This window comes from Patella vulgata, chromosome 3 (assembly GCF_932274485.2).
Source record: "Patella vulgata chromosome 3, xgPatVulg1.2, whole genome shotgun sequence".
In the NCBI taxonomy this organism is placed as follows: Eukaryota; Metazoa; Mollusca; class Gastropoda; family Patellidae; genus Patella; species Patella vulgata.
In genome coordinates, this window is record NC_065881.2 from 87,472,224 (window position 1) to 87,494,071 (window position 21,848).

The following is a 21,848-nucleotide window of genomic DNA, read 5'->3' on the forward strand; positions in this document are numbered from 1 at the left end:
TTCACTATGAACCGAGAACTAAGCGATTGAAATTTCCGCCTAGCCTCGATCATCATTACTAAAGTCAGTACGATAAACAGCATAGTCTTGATTATCCATTTAATCGTTAAATCGTGAAGGAAAGTTATGCAGTAAATCGGCTCATAATCCACTAAAGATCGCGGGCTAACGATGCCATCTAGAGTTGATTATGGTCTCGGTACGTTAATTAATGTCTAATTAATAATTTAGATAACATTTCAGGCCTAAAGAAAGACCTGCAATAGACAGATTTAGAACACAAAAACACAATATGGAAAGTCACTTTTAAACATACATTATGCAAGAGCCAAATCTATCTATTGAAGGTCTTTCTTTGGGTCTAAAATGTTATATAAATTATTAATTAGACATTTATTAATATAAAAAGACCTTAATCAACTCTCGATGCCAACTTAGTGTCCAATTTTAACTGAATTAAATGCAAAAATGGATAATCAAGACAATGATTTTTATTGTAACAACATTAGTAATGATGATCGAGGCTAGGCCCAAAATTTAATCACTGATATCTTGGTTCAGAGTGGAGCAATTTGACTTAGATTTTCAGCGTATTCTCTTTACATTATCTATGTTTCAACTATTATAGTGTGAACTGCCAACTCTTTATCTAATCTCCCATAATGCTGCTTTAATTAAAATTTAATTCTAAACATCACCTACACCTAAATATTTCATGATATAGAACACGATAAGTAAACGTTCGCTCCTTCTTGCCTTTGCGTTAACTAATTGTAAAAGTGAAGCCAAGAAGCTGCAATAAATGGACTTCTTTTCTCTCCGCTCTGAGTTGACGGTGTGATGTCTAGATTGCAAGAAATAATAAGTGTGATGTTAAGAAGTCGAGTCACTCTTGGCTTCATCTTTGCACCTATGTAACACAAACTCAAGAAAGAGTAGTACCATAATTGCAAAATGTCACTAAAAGATTACTATACCGAAGTGATTATAGACCCCAGGTAAAATATTGCACTAGGATGAATACCTGCACAACCACTAGCGGAAATAAAAATGTAACACAAAGTACCATAATTGCAAAATATCACTAAAAGATTACTAGACCGCAGTCATTTTAGACCCCAGGTAAAATACTGCACTAGGACGCCTACCTGTACATCACTTGCGTAAATAAAAATGTAAATGATCAATAAAACTGATATTTATTGTATTGGTACATCAGTGATTAAACATTATAAATCATGTTGTACACTAAAGATTAATTAATTCGAACGGCAAGTTACACCTTACTTGGATTAACGTGGCATCCATGGGGAACCAATATGATTAAAGCACAGATCCTATTTCGTTTTGTTTTTTATAGTTCAAAATTTTGTTTTACTTGTCTTTACTACACTATGAACTGGAAGAGTTGTTATCATTGACGTCTTCTGGATAATGTGAGGGTTTAGCCAATGAAATGGTCTGTTACAGTGAGCTTTGATGTGTGGTGCACGGAACTGTGGGTAATCCCCCAGAAACATCAAAAGCCACTCGTATGACCTGTGACGCGACCTATCACTACAATAGGTCAGCTCTTCATGTAGTGTAGGCCATTGAAAGTCATCGTCTTCATTAGCCCAGTATAGGAGCAGAACAGTAGGACGTTAAACCCCATTTCATTTCATTCATTTTCATCGAAAGTCTAAAAAAATGAAATGAAATATAAACCTGTATTTTAATCCGATTGATGGGGAACTGCCAAGCATGACGATACCGTAAGACAACCCAGCACACAGTGGATCAGTGATATCTAGGACATGCCCATTATATACAACAACTTCACAGATCAACTGTCGACAGAGGTTTCTAGTAACAGCAAATCAGTACTCAACAGAACACACTTGTTATGGGACATCAATAATTGGCTTTATTCTACCACGTTTTGACGTGTATGCTCTTAGCATTATCCCGGGGGGGGGGGGGGGGGGGTGGGTAGATGGTCGAATGGTTCGCGCGTGTGCTGTATCAGAAGGTCTGCCATTGAATCAACTGGCATGGTTTCGATTCCCCAGATGTACATGACAAGGAAGAGGGGCGTCTGTCCAAATCCTGCGCACAAGCGAATTATTGAAATAAAATTGAACCATGTGTTAGTCCCGATATGACCTAGTTTGGTCCAGTGGAGTTAAACCCTCTCTCTCTCTTTCTCTCTCTCTCTCTTTCTCTCTCACTCTCTTTCTTTCTCGGGCTCTCTCACACACAGATCAATAACTTCTGCATCAACCATCATAAACGTTAAAAATATACTCAATCCCACAATTTAACATTCAATCAAGAAAATAAAATCAAAATATGAAAGGCAGCTAATCTCTTGGATTAGATTCAATAGAGGCTCATCAAAAGTTGTTAATGAAGATTATAGGTAGTGCCGACTTTTGATCATAACCTGTTTATGTCAAATTAAATGTTCGTATCTTTGTAAATATTGAACGCAATTGAACCATTTTTAGACTGATATTCCTGTTAGGGATTTAGATTTCACAATATTGTTGTTTTCAAGGAGTGGGGTTGAATGGCCGAATGGTTAGCACATGCTATCATAAGTCTGTCATTGAGTCAACTGGCGAGGTTTCGATTCCCCGGTTGTATGTGACGAGGAGTAGGGTCACCTTTCCAACCTCGTGGGTTTTCTCCGGTTTCCTACCACTGCTAAAAATACCCCTATGCCCAAGCGAATAATTGAAATAAAATTGAACAATATGTTAGTCCCGAAATGACCTAGTTTGTGTCTAGTGGATGTTATCTCTCTCTCTCTCTCTCTCTCTCTCTCTCTCTCTGTTTGCAAGGATTTCATCAATCCATCAAATAATGTTCACATTCTTTAAGAACTGTATAAATCTAATTTATATTTATTGAAAATGTTTGTAATATTTATGTTGTTTTTTTTTGTTTTTCAGGTAAGTTGATTTTATCATTTAATATAAACCTCAAGCCAACGACGGTAAGTTAACGTTATTTTCTCGGTGTCATTTATTGATTGAAACAATGACTGGAATAAAACATACATAAAATGTCTGACAGACAAAGTATTAAATTTCGTAGAATAATGAGAATTTTGATATCTTTCACATTATCGTCAGGTCAAGTATATTGGTCATTCTTGGATGCACGCAGTGTCAAACATAACAGGGTGGGGTGGGGGGAGGGACACTTACCATCCATTTCAGAGGGGGGCATCCAATCAGAGTAATGTTAAAATTAAATTTGGTAATATTTGAAATTATTGCTGTTGCCCCAAGAATTAGTGGATCATAGATAGAGTATTTATGAGATTGGTGTTTTTTTAAATAATGCATTTTTGTAACCATGCTTAGCTGTTGTGGGGTTAGTGGAATAGCGTTATGGTGCTGGAATTATCAACCTTGGCACCCTGCCTATATATTCATAAGGGTTGGTGGAATAGCGTTATGGTGCTGGGTGAATCAACCGTGGCACCGTGCCTATATATTTGTGGCATTGGTGGAATAGCATTATAGTGCTGGGAGCATCAACCTTGATACCCTCCTTATATATCTGTGGGGTAATTATGGCGCAGGGAGCATCAACCTTGGCACGCTGCCTATATATTTGTGGGGTGATTATGGCGCAGGGAGCATCAACCTTGATACCCTGCCTATATATTTGTGGGGTAATTATGGTGCCGGGTGCATCAACCAATGATACCACAGTCGTTATTGTTTGTATTTCAGAGGAGAGCCAAAAAAAGCCCCCTTCAATCAACAAATTGAAAAAATCGCTCCCCTGAAAAAACTCTCCCAGTTTTGATAAGCCGAGTGATTTAGAAATCAAGTAGAGTGATCTGATATTATGAAGAATGATCTGATATCAAAGAGAGTGATCTGATATTAAGGAGAGTGATTAGTTGTGTGTATGGGAAATGGTTCTAAGATGAATAACTGCATGTTAGGGGGTCATTCCTGGTTTCATAAATGATAATCAACCCCCAATGACTATGTAAAGGAGAGCGATTTTCAGGTTTAAGGGGAGGGAAAAAAAAAACCCTCCCCTCGGTCGACATTCAGGTGAGCAGCAGGTTCTCGAGAGGGGTCGCTAGCCTTAAAAAACAACGACTGATACCATGCCTTACTTCACTATTCCACTTCATCAAACTTTGATCAGAAGGTCATGGATGGATCAGTTCGAAGATCAGGCATTGAAGTCCGGGTTTCAGGAAGATTAGGTTTTATTGTTGGGAGGCATGTTGTTTTAATACCTCCATCATCCTAACTCAATCTTTTCTCTTCTCCCTTGATAATTCACCATCTACCAGTTAATGTCTGGCGGTACTGTTTTCTCTGCTTGTGTGAAAACATTAAATTAAAACTGTTTTTATAGCTATTCGACATGAGCTTTGAGCTTTGGCCAAGGGAAAACACATTTTAACTATGAAAATATTAATTGAAAAATAACCCCTTTCTCTCTTTCTGCATCTGTTTAAAAGGCTTAACACCCTAATATCGAAAGAGGGGGGTTGGATGGCTGAATGGTTAGCATGCGCGCGCTGTATCATAAAGTCTGTCATCGAGTCAACTGGTGTGGTTTCGAATCCCCGGTTGTATGTGGCAAGGAGTAGGGTCGCCTGTCCAACCTCGTGGGTTTTCTCCGGGTCCTCCGGTTTCCTCCCACTGCTAAAGACCCCTACGCGCAACCGAATTATTGAAATAAAATTAAACCATATGTTAGTCCCGAAATGACCTAGTTTGTGTCGAGTGGACGTTAAACCCCATTTCTCTCTCTCTCTCTCTAATATCGAAAGATGTGCGTTTGAACCACCATAATGAATACCCTATCCGCGTCTGTAAACTGCGTAATGGGCTGGTTAGGAAGGCGCCCCTATTTCCAAGCCACATACGCTGACACAAGGCATCGAAATCACAACCACAAGCCACCAGAGGTGACCAGCCAGCTAGGGGTCGAAGCCCGGCACTCTAGACCACTAGGCCATGTGAAACCAAAAATTAAAAGTGTTTTTATAGCTTTGAGCTTCGGCCGAGGAAAAACACCTTTAGAATATGATAGGATTCGTTCAAAAATGTGTTTAACATTGAAAGATAACGAGGGGGGTTGGATGGCTGAATGGTTAGCGTGCGCGCGCTGTATCATAAAGTCTGTCATTAAGTCAACTGGCGTGGTTTCGAATCCCCGGTTGCACGTGACAAGGAGTAGGGTTGCCTTCCAACCTCTTGGGTTTTCTCCGGGTCCTCCAGTTTCCTCCCACTGCTAAAGACCCCTACGCGCAAGCGAATTATTGAAATAAATTTAAACCCTATTATGTTATTCCCCGAAATGAGCTTGTCTGTGTCGAGTGGACGTTAAACCCCATTTCTCTCTCTCTCTCTCTCTCTCTCTCCCATCTCTTTCTCTATGATAGATAATGCGACTAAACCACATGTTTAAAAGGCTTAACACCCTAACATCGAAAGATCACATGTCTGAACCGCCATAATGAATACCCTATCTGCATCTGTAAATTGCGCAATAGGCTGTTCTACAGTGCTATTACCTAAATCATTGAAACAAATAACACATCACAAACTCTTGGTCATCTTCCAACATTTTGTGTAAATATAGGATCTTATTGGGTTTAAAAAAAAACAACCAGAGATGAAATCTTCTGTGTTCTATTTAGTTGTTCACAGGGAAGATTGGAGAACCTGTCGACTTTGATCTATTTGAGATTTGTATTTTGTGTTTTAAATTAGTTTTAAGATTAGGATTAGAGCCTGATAGATTTATGTTGATGTAACGAACCACAAAAAAAACTTACATTCGTTATTTATTAGATTGAAGCAGAATAAATTTCTTAAGAAGAAAGTGAAAACCTTTACAACTAACTTCCTGATGAGTTTTATCCTTAATGGTGTAAAGAGAAATAAAGTACAGTCAATATCAATGTGTGTGAGAGAGAGAAGGAGAGAGAGAGAGAGAGAAATGGGGTTTTAATGTCCACTCGACACAAACTAGGTAATTTCGGGACTAACATATGGTTTAATTTTATTTCAATAAATTGCTTGCGCGTAAGGGACTATAGCAGTGGGAGGGAACCGGAGGACAGGGGACCCTACTCCTTGTCACGTACAACAGGGAATTTGAACCCACAGCAGTTGATTCAATGACAGTACTCATGATACAGCGCACACGTGCGAACCATTCGGCTATCCACCCCCCACCCCCCCAATATCAATGTGTAATCAGATAAAAAATAAAAACCCTCTAAAATACAGTCAAGCACAAAATCTGTAATCAAATACTTCACAAAGGAACAAAATACATACAAACCCAATGTATAATTAAATACAAAAATTAACTCGAAAAAAACCCAAAGTAATCAAACCCAACCTATATTCACAAAAACTCACAAAAACAAAGTATTCAATCCCAATGTGTAATCAAAATAACTCACACAAAAAAAGAAATATGCAAACCCAATCAAAAATCGCCCCCCAAAAAATTAAAAACCCATCAAAATACAGTCAAATACAAAACAAAAACAAATACATCAACCCCAATTAGTAAAATAAATAATAAATAAAGTTCAATAAAGTCAAACCAAATCAATCAATACTCTTTGATATAATGTTTCTAAATATAAATGAAACTGTATTTGTTGTCTATGTAAATTGTAAATTAACCATGGTAAATTCTATTTTTATAGATTGTAAATTTCCAGCCTGTTGATTTCCCTGTCATTCAATCAAGGCCAGTAGATATGCCTGAAGTTTGAAGTCATAATGCTGTCTGTATTTTACAGATATTACACGGATCCGTTGTGTAGGTTTTAGTTGTAAATGGCCCCCCAAATCAAAGGTGTTAAAATTTAATTGTTTTTGATACTTATCTTTGTTGGATATTGTGTATTATGTTTGTCTTCTATTCACATACCTGTATCATTTGCTTGATAAAGACGAAAGTATACTCGTCGAAACGTCACTTAGTATTAAACTCAGTAATTGTGTAATCATAAAATTGTATCTTGTGTTATTACAAGAATCCTTCCACCAGCATTGTGGGGGTGTTGGGGCCCAGGGAAGGGGGTTGGGCCCGGGAAGGGGGTCTAGTGGTTGAAAGTGTGGGTATTTTGAAATCATAAGATCTGTTGAGTCAAGTGGAGTGGTTTCAATTCCTTACTTGTACATGACAAGGGCTCAGGGTAAGGTCACCAGAGTGATATTACAGGTGTTTATGATACAACCGGACTGATATTACAGGTTGTTATAATACCAACGGACTGATATTACAGGTTGCTATAATACCATCGGACTGATATTACAGGTTGTTATGATACCATTGGGCTGATATTACAGGTGGTTCTAATACCACCGGACTGATATTACAGGCTGTTATAATACCACCGGACTGATATTAGAGGTTGTTATAATACCACCGGACTGATATTAGAGGTTGTTATAATACCACTGGACTGATATTACAGGTGGTTATAATACCACTGGTCTGATATTACAGGTGGTTATGATACTACAGGACTGATATTACAGGTTGTTATAATACCACCGGACTGATATTACAGGTGGTTATGATACTAATGGACTGATATTACAGGTGGTTATGATACCACCGGACTGATATTACAGGTTGTTATGATACCACCGGACTGATATTGCAGGTTGTTATAATGATCGAAGTGCCAGATGAGTGAACTTGTCCATTTAACTCAGACTGACCATTAATTTAACTCGGGTTAATTTGTTTAGGAAAATTGACTGCTGAATCTTTCCACCAATCAGCAATGTGGCTTGCTAGTAATTAGATTGGATATTGGAGACAAGATCTATAGAGGAATCAGGGTACACAAAGGTGAGGGGAGGCAGGAGGCACCTTATATTTGATATTGTATTGGAAACAAGGTGTATAGAGGAATGGGGTAGACAGGGGGGCAGGGAGGTAGCTCATATTGTTTATTGGGAGCAAGGTCTATAGAGGGGGGGGGGGCAGGGAGGTAGCTCATATTGGATATTGGAAACATGGTCTATAGAGGGGCGAAGGGGGGTAGCTCATATTGGATATTGGGAGCAAGGTCTATTAGAGGGGGGGGGGGGGGGCAGGGAGACACCTCATATTGTATGTTGGAACCAAGGTCTATAGAGGGAGGTAGCTCATATTGGATATTGGAAACATGGTCTATAGAGGGGCGAAGGGGGGTAGCTCATATTGGATATTGGGAGCAATGTCTATAGAGGGGCGAAGGGGGGGACCTCATATTGGGGCACAGATTTGTTTTTTTTTAAACAAATGTCACATGTTATTAGTCAGAAAATAATGAAATGAAATAGGATTTTAACATCCTACTATCCTGCTCCTTCAGGGCTTATAGAGACAGAGAATCACCATACAGATAGCCCTACTCTTATATCGAATTCCATCTGCTAAGGGATCTGTTATGTGAATGCCAATATGTACCTTGGCCCTCTGTATTGCACAACTGGCAAGGGGGAATCAAGCCAACACCAGGATCGAAAACACTTGACGCAATAGGTTCACAAAATAACCAAATTTGTCTGAAATGTGTGGGTGTTCGTCTCTCCCTCATCGATTTAATATTTGAGTCTGCCATGTAGTAGAAAATGTCTGGTTGGTTACGGGGGCGTGGATGGTCGAATGTTTGGCATGTGCGTGATGTATCATAAAGTCTGTCGTTGAGTCAACTGGTGGGATTTCGATTCCCCGGTTGATTTCGATTCCCCGGTTGTATGTGACAAGGAGTAGGGTCGCCTGTCCAATCTCGTGGGTTTTCTCCTGTTTCCTCCCACTGCTAAAGACCCCTACACGCAAGCGGATCATTGAAATAAAATTGAACCATGTGTTAGTCCCAAAATGACCTAGTTTGTGTTGAGTGGACGTTAAACCCCATCTCTCTCTCTCATCTCTGGTTGGTTACAGTTCAAGTTTGATTACCTCAGTTAGTTGCACCGCATATAATACTGTAATATGAATGTATATAAACTGATTTACATTTAATGGTTTCCGTTTTTACTCCAATTTCAAATCAGTTATGTTCGGCGAAATAAGTCAGCAATCTCAATCGAGTACAAATTTCTAGCGTCTAGTTATTCTAGTCTACATAACTCCATTTGAAATTGGAGTAAAAACGGAAACCATTAAATGTAAATCAGTTTATATACATTCATATTACAGTATTATATGTGTTGCAACCCACTTTTGTGAATTCCTAGGTCCCAAATGTTAGCGATTTAGCTCCTTTAAATGCCATTTCTCTCTCTCTCCTATACTGTTCACAGCAGTTTTTCACCATCCAAATGAGGAGGTAGATACTCGCTGTTCCATGCCAGTCCCTTTGTCCTACACCACTGATTTGCAGGGTTGGGCAGGACACATGCTGAAAGAAAATTCTGAGGAACTTTTTCAGTGAGTCACCCTGGCTCCCCAAACCCCTCTACCTTTGCTTCCATAACATGCACGCACATTCTCTCTCTCTCTCTTTCTCTCTCTCTCTCTCTTCACAACAGTTGTATCTTGGTTTATAGTTTTAAACAAATAAAATGTTCTCATGCCAGATTTGAAATCTTGTGAGGTTTTAAGTTTGACGTTAAATTACTCAGGGAAAAACAAAAATTGTTATTTTGGTGTAAAGCAAACGAAGCAAATAGCCAAATTCCAGTTGACATATCTTGACTTGTGTTACAACCTTATTGATTGGCTGTAAAACTTCTTCTAAAGGAACAAGAAAACGAGATGAATGCTGTTTTTCATGAGAAATCTGCTAGGAGAAAGGTCTGTAGAGTTGAAGCCAATATCTGACTGATTATAGCAACGTTTATATCTAATAGTCTTTTCTCGTATCTGGCTGTGATTTCTACGTTTAAACAGAATTTTTTCTAGTCCACATTCTTTTATTATTATTTAGTAATTTATTGCTTTTGGTGCGATAAAGGGACTTGTCGTTTGGTGCGATAAAGGGACTTGTCTTTTGGTGTGATAAAGTGACTTGTCTTTTGATGCGATAAAGGGACTTGTCTTTTGATGCGATAAAGGGACTTGTCATTTGGTGCGATAAACTGACTTGTCTTTCGGTGAGATAAAGTGTCGAACATAGACCTGATGTACTCTTTTGTTAATGCGTAAATTCTTGTTACATTTTCTACTTGGCAGTGACATGTTTATGTTTCAACGGTTGAAAATTGCAAAATTCCATTGACACATTTCAACAATTATACCAAGAGAATGTTATGTTTCCATTTATGTCTACAGCGTAATTAATCAAAGTTCTAACATAATTTATGTCTACAGCGTAATTAATCAAAGTGCTAACAGAATTTTTTAAAACATTTTTAACATTTTAAAATTGGTAGCACATGGAAATCGTTTACAAATTGATCTGTTGAACATCTGCCATCTTTGTGGGTTTTTTCGTTAACATAATTAATTTTGTGTATATGCAGTATATATCTGTATGTAATCAGTGTTCTTTGTATTGAGACTTGTCAACGACAATGTAACACGATTCCATGTATTTGATTATTTCTGTATTTCTCTCTGTGGACAGAAGTTACGTAACTGATAACTGATTCATCTGTACGTATTTAACAAAAACTACTCGAGATAATTAATTATTCCAGGGTGACTTATCAAGGCCGTTGTTTTGATTCTACAGCTTTTAGCCAGGAGAACTATAATATGGAGCTGTGTGTGTATGTATATATAATAGTTATATAACCGTGGTGTATTGACAGGATAGATTTATGAGTGCTTCCAATACGACTGTTAACCAGTGTAACATCGCTAGCTAACTCATACCTGGGATTTATCAGAGAGATATTCACACACCAGTATATAATATTCTCATTAGTATAAATTCACTCTTGTATCTTCTCGGGTTATTGGGATTTCTGTGTTTTTATCCCGTTTTCTCACCCTATATATCTGTTAATATTGGATATTAATATTAATAATTCTGATGAGACAGAAGGGCAAATTACTGGGTATTATTTGTTAATTGTACCAATAGAAACCAGTAATTTATCATCACATGAGATATTTACACATCACTGACATCTGGGACAATTTAAAACAAACAGAACTGTGCACATTATTAATATTGCAATATTGATGTAATGGATTTCATCAAGTGTGTTAATTTGTTTTTCGATTCTAAATGATTTGGTGAGAGACTGATACTATATACGAATATTGTGTCTATTTGTAACAAGACTTGTACAAAAGGTAGGCTATAATTTAGTGAACTCTTACACATGTATGTAATACCACAGAAGGATGAACAAACATAAAATGTTTAAATCGAACGATGATCAGTGAAATATAATTGATAAGCGATCAGAATATCCCAGCGTCATTAGATTTTAGATATAGACTAGAAGAGGAAGCAGAAACTACAAAGAGAGATATGTTAGATATGCTGCTGTACATTCGAATATAAAGTATCAAGAATTCAATATACTATCAATAATATTTCATAGAGGGTTATAGATGTTTGAAATTTGGCTGTTGGGTGTCATTGCGTATAACCTACAGGCAGCTATTTAAACTGTGTGTTATTGCGTATATCATACAGATATAATCATTTAAACAAGTATTTAACTGTGCATTATTGTGTATATCCTGTAGATATAATAATATTAATTCCTTTTTAACTGAGCATTATTGTGTATACCCTGTAGATATGATAATTTTAATAGCTATTTAACTGTGCATTATTGCGTAAATCATACAGATATAATAACTTGGATTTAACTGTGCAATATTGCGTATATCCTAATGATTTAATAATATTAACATCTATCTAACTGTGCATATATCCTGAATATATAATAATATTACCTCTTATTTAACTGTGCATTATTGCGCATATCCAGAATATATAATAATATTACCCCTTATTTAACAGCGCATTATTGCGTATATCCTGAAGATATAATAATATTAATATAGTTTCATAAACTAGAGAGGAATTTATTGGAAGATTAAATTATTTGATGAATAATTCATTCAATTATATAACATCAGGAATGCTTCATACCACATGTACTTTAGATGTTATCTTTAAAAAAACTTGAACCATAATTGTTGAGAAAACCCCCATCAGTACCTTTAACAGGATAGAAATCTATTTCTGTGATTCTGTTTTGTAGTTTAAGAGTTGCCGAATGCGATTTCATCCATTTTATTGTTATAATTGTGGACATGAACTAGAAAATGAATTGAAAGATACACGATGGTAATAATGGACTTGTAGGTAATCATGTGAATGTATTACTCTATTGCGATAGCATATAGTTTTATCAGTTGAACATTGGCTGACATTACGAGAGCACAGTCGTATAACAATATCGTGTCACTCTTGTCTCTAGGAGAAGCGATTATACAGGATCTTCCTGATATCCGAGTGTGGCAGTGGATTCCCTACCTGACTACCATTTATCTTCGTCAGTTGACTGCGACACTACTCTACGCTACATGTGATGATTCTATTCATACAGGAATAGTCGTTTTCTACATTCCCAACATCTGGAAGAGTTCTCTTGAGACTGGGGCGTTCTGTGAGACGCTGTCATATTGTTTATTAATTAATTCCACGAGGAACGAATCCACGAAAATTAAAAACATTAAATTTATTGATATCTCATTCTTTGTGAATTCGACATAAACATTTATTCAGCGTTAAAGAATTTGGTTGAATATTGAATATTCAGTTTGTAACATCTCCTAGCAACGGTCGACATAGTGACTGGTATATTTTTGTGTTAACTGTGATTTTTGTGAAAGGGATTACAGTGTTATATTTCACACCATTCCAAGTTTGATCAGTAGTAATTCTATTTATATTAAAGAGTGTTAGAGATATAAACAATCTATCGGACTTATACACCATTTATATTTCATGGTTTTAACAGGTCGGTAGTAACGAACAACACATTCAAACAATTCTCTCAATTTTATACAATTTATTTCTAATGTCGGAAATTACTGACAGAATTTTTACAGTATATTTTCTAATGTCGGAAATATTTTATTCGTTTGTTGTTTGAGAAATTGACAGATTTTATGCTTCACATGACATTGTGATTTTATGAGTTTTCTGAGAAATCAAGAATATTCAGATATTTTTTTTGTTATTCAAAATTTGAGGAGACGGAGCTATGTTTTGTGAATAATATTTAAAGTAAAATTCATATATGTGCTCAATATGCTGATTGACCATTGACTCTCAGTGCGTTTAAATTATCTTAACGAAAATCGTGAATTTTTAAAGGCGGAGATAAACTAGTTGTGTATAAAATATTTGATTTCTTTGAAAGAAAAACACAAATTTTATTCAGTGAGCTTGACATTCGAGTTTTAATTGATATTTATGAATGTTACGAAAAGTTTGCTAAAAAACGGGCGAATGTTTCGAATGATCATCTATCAGTTGTTCCCTCCACTCAGAAAGCACCTGTTGTTCTCCAAGGAAAAAAGTAAGTAGACTTATTATAATCTTTTTGATTGATTTTCTACTCTATTGTATATTCAGCTGTTGTTGAACACAAATAGGTTTCATACACCAGGCAGTGTATGTTTCTATAGGTTTCATACACCTGGCAGTATATGCATCAATAAATAGGTTTCATACACCAATCAGTATAAATAGGTTTCATACACCTGGCAGTTATATGCACCAATAAATAGGTTTCATACGCCTGGCAGTATATGTTTCTATAGGTTTCATACACCTGGCAGTGTATGCATCAATAAATAGGTTTCATACACCAGGCAGTATATGTTTCTATAGGTTTCATACACCTGGCAGTGTATGCATCAATAAATAGGTTTCATACACCAGGCAGTGTATGCATCAATAAATAGGTTTCATACACCAGCCAGTATATGCACCAATAAATAGGTTTCGTACACCAGGCAGTATATGTATATATAATATAGAATTTGATCTGTCTTCCATATGTGGTGTTCATATATCGTGGGGATGGGGGAGGGGTGCTAGATTGTACTGCATCCTGTGGTAAATTTGAATTTTCCTCCTTCTGATTTGGTTGTGGGGAATCCCCTAGGTATAGGTGCATGGATTCTGATTTGGTTGTGGGGAATTCCCCTAGGTATAGGTGCATGGATTCTGTTTGGATTAGTTTTGATGGTTGATAACCAGGAACAACAAAATATTGAGTTTATTTGTTACATTTTTTTAAAAAAATTTTCTCTTTTAAAAAATGAGATAAGGTAAAAAAAACAAACTACGTACGGTGGCAGTCTCAAGATTTTGTATTTGATTTGAATGAATTGATGTATATAACATGGGGATACTGACAACTTACACACCATTGTGTATGTTATAGGAGCATTATGGGAGATTAGATAAAGAGTTGGCAGTTCTTGCTGTAATAGTTAAAAAATATAACGTAAATAGAATATGCTGAAAATTTCAGTCAAATTGATCCACTCTGAACTGAGATATTAGCTTTTGAATTTTAGGCCTAGTCTTGATCATCATTACTAAAGTTGGTACCGTAAAAAATAAAGTCTTGATTACCCATTTTTATGTTTAATTATTTTTCAAAACATGTATTCCAATCGGCTAAATATTGGAGGTTTAGGGACGGCATCGAGAGTTGATTATGGTCCGGATAAGTTAATTAATGTCTGATTAATAATTTAGATAACATTTCAGACCTAAAGCAAGACATGCAATAGGCAGATTTAGCTCTTGCATAATGTATGTTTATATTAGCATAAATTAGACAAGAAGGATGTGTATGTGCATTTACATATCCCCTTCTTCTCTCACTTACATATCCTTATAAGGATATAGCCCCATCTGGATAATGGAGTGTAGTAGTTAGTTGATCAGGTGTCCAGGTGTGATCCAGGTGTATAATTTATTTATTAACTGTTTATTGACTTTACCTGGCATATTTTCTTGGGAACCAGGGGGATGAATTAATTATTAATACGGCAAGCCTAATTACATCGGTTGTAGTAGCAACGAATAAATCTGCTATGTTATATAAGAACGTAACATCATTCTGCAATTAATTCACTGATTACTTTTAACGTTTCTTTCATTTGGATAAAAAAATAAACATTTTGATTTATTGAAATATGATGTGTTGATTTGGTTAAATAAGATGTGTTGATTTCTTTTGCAAACTGTCTGGCCAGTCGTTCTTATGAATTGAGAAACGGAGGTCTCGTTTATATCATTGAACGCAATATAATGATTCTTTGATAGGTGGGGGGGGGGGGGCGGGTGGATGGCTGAACGGTTAGCGCATGCACATTGTCTCATTAGGTCTGTCATTGACTCATCTGACGTGGTTTCGATTACCCGGTTATATGTGACAAGGAGTCTGGTTGCCTGTCCGACCTCGTGGGTTTTCTCCAGTTACCTCCCCTACACCTAAGCGAATTATTGAAATAAAATTGAACTATGTGTTAGTCCAGAAATGACCTAGTTTGTGTGGAGTGGATGTTAAACCCCACTTGCTTAAACCCTATTTATCCATCTATCTCCTTTTAGATTTTGCGTTATGACAGACAACAATCGCGATATAGCAGTCAACAGTCGAGTTGCGTTCAACTATTAATATTGAAATACCCATGTGAAAGTTTGGTAGGATATTGAAATGCTTGGTTATAATATAATTCCTGTTTATTATGTTGGTGTATTGAGGTACTGGCTCACTAACTGGGAGGTCCTGGCTCACTAACTTGGAGGTACTGGCTAACTAACTGGGAGGTCCTGGCACACACAGTGGATCTTTGTGCACAGACAGCCGATCTTTGTACCCAAACAGCTGATCTTTGTACATATACCGGCGATCTTTGTACACATACAGCCGATCAGTCCCATCTGTTACATGATTGTTACAAATCTTCATAGATCAAACAATGCTTGTTGTATACCCTACAATTTCTTCGTGATTTTATTGTCACCAATTATAGGTAGCATTATTAATCGTATAATGATTAATTGAAATGGACACTAATGAAAAGATAACATGGTCCTTTCATGTTTCACTTTCTACTTATTTAGTTTACTTTAAAGTGACTATCAGATGGTGAATTAACCATCTTTGATTTGTCAGTGAAAGCGTGTTAATTGAGTGACAGAAACATGTGATCATATCTGTGCATGAGTGATCCCTTTATTGGGCAACAAAATTGGGTGAAAGCTTGTGATCATATCAGTGTGTGAATGACTCTCCCCTGCCTGGCCACATTCCACCCCAAACAAGTTTAAGAGGTCACTGCAGTAATAAAATCACATTTATGTAAGAATAGGGAATCTGGTAGTCAAGAGCTATGGACACTTGATCACTCTTGGCTTAATGTCTGGGGATTGAATCCCACTGATTGGGGGTAGCACACCCATGGGGCTGATAACTAAAGTGTTGACAAGTGGTTCGGAGTGGACAGAAAACCTGAATCCTTGATAGATGTAAATCTAGGAAGAGTTGGTAGGTCTATTATTGCAGGTGCTTGGTTAAAATTATCCTCCCTAGAATTAAACAAAAACAACATGTTATCTCAAAATAAAGTACTGAGTTGAGGAGATGATAGACTCCATTCAGTTCCTTATATTCCTTTAAATGGAACACTTCAAATAGAACATTAGAATGCTTCAAATAGAATACTTCAAATAGAGAGCTTCAAATAGAATGCTTCAAATATAGCACTTCAAATAGAAGGCTTCACATAAAATACTTCACATAAAAGACTTCAAGTCCAACACTTGAAAAGTCTATTTCAACTATTTAAATATGGTAGAATAGTTATTATATTGAATAAATATTTTTACATTTGTTTAAATAATTGATATATTAAATAAATATTTATTAATATGTTTGAATAATTGATCTATTAAATTGGTTGGATGTATACATTTGGTTAAATGATTTTTATATTAAATAAATATTTATACATTTGGTTAAACAATTTTTATATTAAATAAATATTTATACATTTGGTTAGATAATTAAATATTCGATTATATATTGAATGAATAAAGAGATATCAACTGATGCGAAAACTAACTTGTATTTTTTACCACTGAACATCTAGGAGAGTGGTGGTGGTCGAACACTTGTTCTTTACCTCGTAAGGTCTGTCATTGAGTCAAGTTTGTATGGGTCTGTCTCTATCTCTCCCTGTCTGTCTCTATCTCTCTCTGTCTGTCTCTATCTCTCCCTGTCTGTCTCTATCTCTCCCTGTCTGTCTCTATCTCTCTCTGTCTGTCTCTATCTCTCCCTGTCTGTCTCTATCTCTCTCTCTGTGTCTCTATCTCTCCCTGTCTGTCTCTATCTCTCTCTCTGTGTCTCTATCTCTCTCTGTCTGCCTCTATCTCTCCCTGTCTGTCTCTCTCTCTGTCTCTCTCTCTCTGTCTGTCTCTATCTCTCCCTGTCTGTCTCTATCTCTCCCTGTCTGTCTCTATCTGTCTCTGTCTCTATCTCTCCCTGTCTGTCTCTATCTCTCTCTGTCTGTCTCTATCTCTCTCTCTCTCTGTCTCTATCTCTCCCTGTCTGTCTCTATCTGTCTCTGTCTGTCTCTATCTCTTCCTGTCTGTCTCTATCTCTCCCTGTCTGTCTCTATCTCTCTCTGTCTGTCTCTATCTCTCTCTGTCTGTCTCTAACTCTCTCTGTCTCTCTCTATCTCTCTCTGTCTGTCTCTATCTCTCTCTGTCTGTCTCTATCTCTCTGTCTGTCTCTATCTCTCTCTGTCTGTCTCTATCTCTCCCTGTCTGTCTCTATCTGTCTCTGTCTCTATCTCTCCCTGTCTGTCTCTATCTCTCCCTGTCTGTCTCTATCTCTCTCTCTCTGTCTCTATCTCTCTCTCTGTCTGTCTCTATCTCTGTCTGTCTGTCTCTATCTCTCCCTGTCTGTCTCTCTCTCTCTCTCTGTCTCTATCTCTCCCTGTCTGTCTCTATCTCTCCCTGTCTGTCTCTATCTCTCTCTGTCTGTCTCTATCTCTCTCTGTCTGTCTCTATCTCTCCCTGTCTCTCCCTGTCTGTCTCTATCTCTCTCTGTCTGTCTCTATCTCTCTCTGTCTGTCTCTATCTCTCTGTCTGTCTCTATCTCTCTCTGTCTGTCTCTATCTCTCCCTGTCTGTCTCTATCTGTCTCTGTCTCTATCTCTCCCTGTCTGTCTCTATCTCTCCCTGTCTGTCTCTATCTCTCTCTCTCTGTCTCTATCTCTCTCTCTCTGTCTGTCTCTATCTCTGTCTGTCTGTCTCTATCTCTCCCTGTCTGTCTCTCTCTCTCTCTCTGTCTCTATCTCTCCCTGTCTGTCTCTATCTCTCCCTGTCTGTCTCTATCTCTCTCTGTCTCTCTCTCTCTCTGTCTGTCTGTGTGTGTGTGTGTCTCTCTCCAAATGGGGGGAGGGGGATGGCTGAATGGTTAGCGTGCGCGCGCTGTATCATAAAGTCTGTCATTGAGTCGACTGGCGTGGTTTCGAATCTCCAGTTGTACGTGACAAGGAGTAGGGTCGCCTGTCCAACCTCGTGGGTTTTCTCCGGGTCCTCCGGTTTCCTCCCACTGCTAAAGACCCCTACGCGCAAGCGAATTATTGAAATAAAATTAAACCATATGTTAGTCCCGAAATGACCTAGTTTGTGTCGAGTGGACGTTAAACCCCATTTCTCTCTCTCTCTCTCTCCAAATGACATGGTTGGACCTCTCTCTCTCTCTCACTCTGTCTCTCTCTCACTCTGTCTCTCACTCTGTCTGTCTGTCTCTCTCTCACTCTCTCTCTCTCTCTCTCTCTGTCTCTCTCTCTGTCTGTCTGTCTCTCTCTCTCTCTCTCTCTGTCTGTCTCTCTCTCTCTCTGTCTCTCTCTCTGCCTGTCTGCCACTCTCTGAACACCACTTTAAACACTAATAAATTGACCGTTTGGTGTAATTATTTGTTTAACTAATGATGGTTGATGTGGTGATTATAGTACCAGGCGTATTGATATCATTATAGTATTATAGTACCAGGCGTATTGATTTATTGGTTAATGATCTAAAGCAGGATATATTATTGTCAGATAAACTATCTGTTTTTATTTAATGTCGTAAATGTTGAAATAATTTGTTGGCTTCCAACAATCTGTAATCATATTAATTGTAAAATATTTACATCTACAATAACATTTCTGACGACCTCCGATCCCCAGATGAGTGAAAAAGGTCTTTAAAAATGTTATTAATCCAATGTTTAAACCAGTTTGTCTTTAATCTTTCAACCTTTGCCATGAAACAAAATTGTGCTAATACTTTTGGAAAAATTTGTGATTATTGTCTATCTGTTTGTTCGGGGTTGATGGCTACTCCAGGGCTGCCCTGGGGTATAAGGGCTCAAGGGCTGTCCTGCTAGGGTATAAGGGCTCTAGGGCTGCCCTGCTGGGGTATAAGGTCTCTAGGGCTGCCCTACTAGAGTATATGGGCTCTAGGGCTGCACTGCTGGGGTATAAGGGCACAAATGCTATAGAATAATACTACAGGAAAACACTGAATTCATTCTGTAGTTTTTTTCTTACATGTCTGAATATAGATTCAAAATAATGAATTACGATAGTTTTGTATAGGGTCGATATTCTATAGGATAAATTGGACACTCATTACCAAGATTAACCAGTCAGCTTTAAACTATAGAAGTAGACACTCATTATCAAAATCAACCAGTCACCTTTAAACTAAAGAAGTACAAAATAGATGATTTTCGGTGATTTCAAATGATTTTTAAAGAATTTTTAAACTTTGATATTAAATGAATGTGAAAGAAATTAGTGCTAAAATACATAAGATTAAATGATACCCGGGTTACCGTAGGTATTCTATAGGGTTGGGTAAATCGTATTTTACGTTAGAGAACAGAAGATAATATGTAAGGCTAAAAGAGATTGCATTTGAACATTTATGGTCCAATGAAACGACGAATTAATGCAATTAGTTGGGCTTGTAATGAAAAAAAAGTTACGCTACCAAATTTTATTGTGAAATAACCAATTTAATGGATGTTATAACGGTATAATTGTTGTTTGTCATTTCGTATTGGTTTCTATCCACTATTAGTTGGCAACCTGGGAGCTGTGGTGACTCCGTTAGTAAGATGCTGCTCGCTAACCTGGAGGTCCCATATTCAATCCCTGCCTTGACTGAGAAAGTTCTTCAGGATTTTCCGAATTGGTTTCCCTTGTCAGTGCTTAATCCTGTTTCATACTGTTATGATTATAAACTTATTTGTGGATTGTCTTAGTCGTTCAGATGGGACGAAAACCTGAGGATTAACCAATTTAGTTGATGTTATAACAGTATAATTGCTGTTTGTAATTAAATTGGTATTGTTTTATATTCGCTATTAGTTGGCAATTTGGGAGGTGCGGTGACTCCGTGAGTAAGACGCTGCTCGCTAACCTGGAGGTCCCCTGTTCGATCTTAGCCGAGAAAGTTCATCTGGATTAACCTGTGTGCATGCCCCCCCCTTGTCAGTGCTTAATCCTTTTTCATGTTATTATGATTATATCCAGAACTTAAAAATTTTTCAAACGTATTGATGGATTGTCTTAGTCATTTGGATGGGATGAAAATCTGAGAATTAACCAATTTAGTTGATGTTATAACGGTATAATTGTTGTTTGTCATTTCGTATTGGTTTCTATTTGCTGTTATTCATTCGGATTGTACGAAAACCTGAAGATTAACCTATTTAGTTGATGTTATAACGATTTAATTGTTGTTTGTCATTTCGTATTGGTTTCTATAGGCTATAAGTCCTGATATTATCTCATGGCCCATCAATATTCATGTTATTCATAGAGTTTTTTGATGCCAGCCAAATGTAGGTTAATGTCAGCTGTGTGAAACAAATAGCCATTTAAACACTCTATAGATTGATGAGATTTTGTATTTTCCGACCTGGTTACCCCTCGTCTGTGGTGCTGGTTGGACGCCATGACAATGTATAGTCGTTTGGATGCGATGGTTGTATTTTCCGGCCTGGTTACCCCTTGTCTGTGGTGCTGGTTGGACGCCACGACAATGTATAGTCGTTTGGATGCGATGGTTGTATTTTCCAGTCTGGTTACCCCATGTCAGTGGTGCTGGTTGGACGCCATGACAATGTATAGTAGTTTGGATGCGATGGTTGTATTTTCCGGCCTGCTTACCCCTTGTCTGTGGTGCTGGTTGGACGCCATGACAATTTATAGTCGTTTGGATGCGATGGTTGTATTTTCCGGCCTGGTTACCCCTTGTCTGTGGTGCTGGTTGGACGCCATGACAATGTATAGTCGTTTGGATGCGATGGTTATATTTTCCGGCCTGGTTACCCCTTGTCTGTGGTGCTGGTTGGACGCCATGACAATGTATAGTCGTTTGGATGCGATGGTTGTATTTTCCGGCCTGGTTACCTCATGTCAGTGGTGCTGGTTGGACGCCATGACAATGTATAGTCGTTTGGATGCGATGGTTGTATTTTCCGGCCTGGTTACCTCATGTCAGTGGTGCTGGTTGGAGGCCCTGACAATGTGTAGTTGTTTGGATGCGATGGTTGTATTTTCCGGCCTGGTTACCTCATGTCAGTGGTACTGGTTGGACGACCTGACAATGTATAGTCGTTTGGATGAGATGTAAAACTGTAGTCCTGTGTACACATTGGTGTGCACTTAAAAGAACCCTTGACAGTTTAGATTTCAAATAGAAGTAGGCTGTAATACCACTGCCTGGGCCAAATTTCCCTCGTAGCACATAGCATTACGTCTGCATGTCTTTATTAGATCTGTCGGTGTAGAAAAGTAGGACTTTAGACACCATTTCATTTCTTAGAAAGTGATATCGGCAAGCCT

The 21,848-nt window shown here is 37.6% G+C and overlaps 1 protein-coding gene across 6 annotated transcripts in view; it reads left to right on the top strand.

Moving 5' to 3' along the window:
- The window catches only part of LOC126814286 (Kv channel-interacting protein 4), a 351,980-nt gene that overhangs the window by 203,220 nt on the left and 126,912 nt on the right, over positions 1–21,848 (top strand). The window contains exon 1 of one of the 6 annotated variants that reach the window (XM_050539374.2): positions 10,751–11,238. The exons of 4 other annotated variants lie outside the window; for them this stretch is intronic. Coding sequence is in view for 1 of the 2 variants with exons in the window: in XM_050539368.2 (XP_050395325.1) it covers positions 13,385–13,490 (106 nt within the window). In the remaining variant the exon portion in view is untranslated. Of the gene's footprint in view, positions 1–10,750; positions 11,239–12,181; positions 13,491–21,848 lie in introns of those variants that run through there. One more of the 6 variants, XM_050539368.2, reaches the window with a different exon arrangement.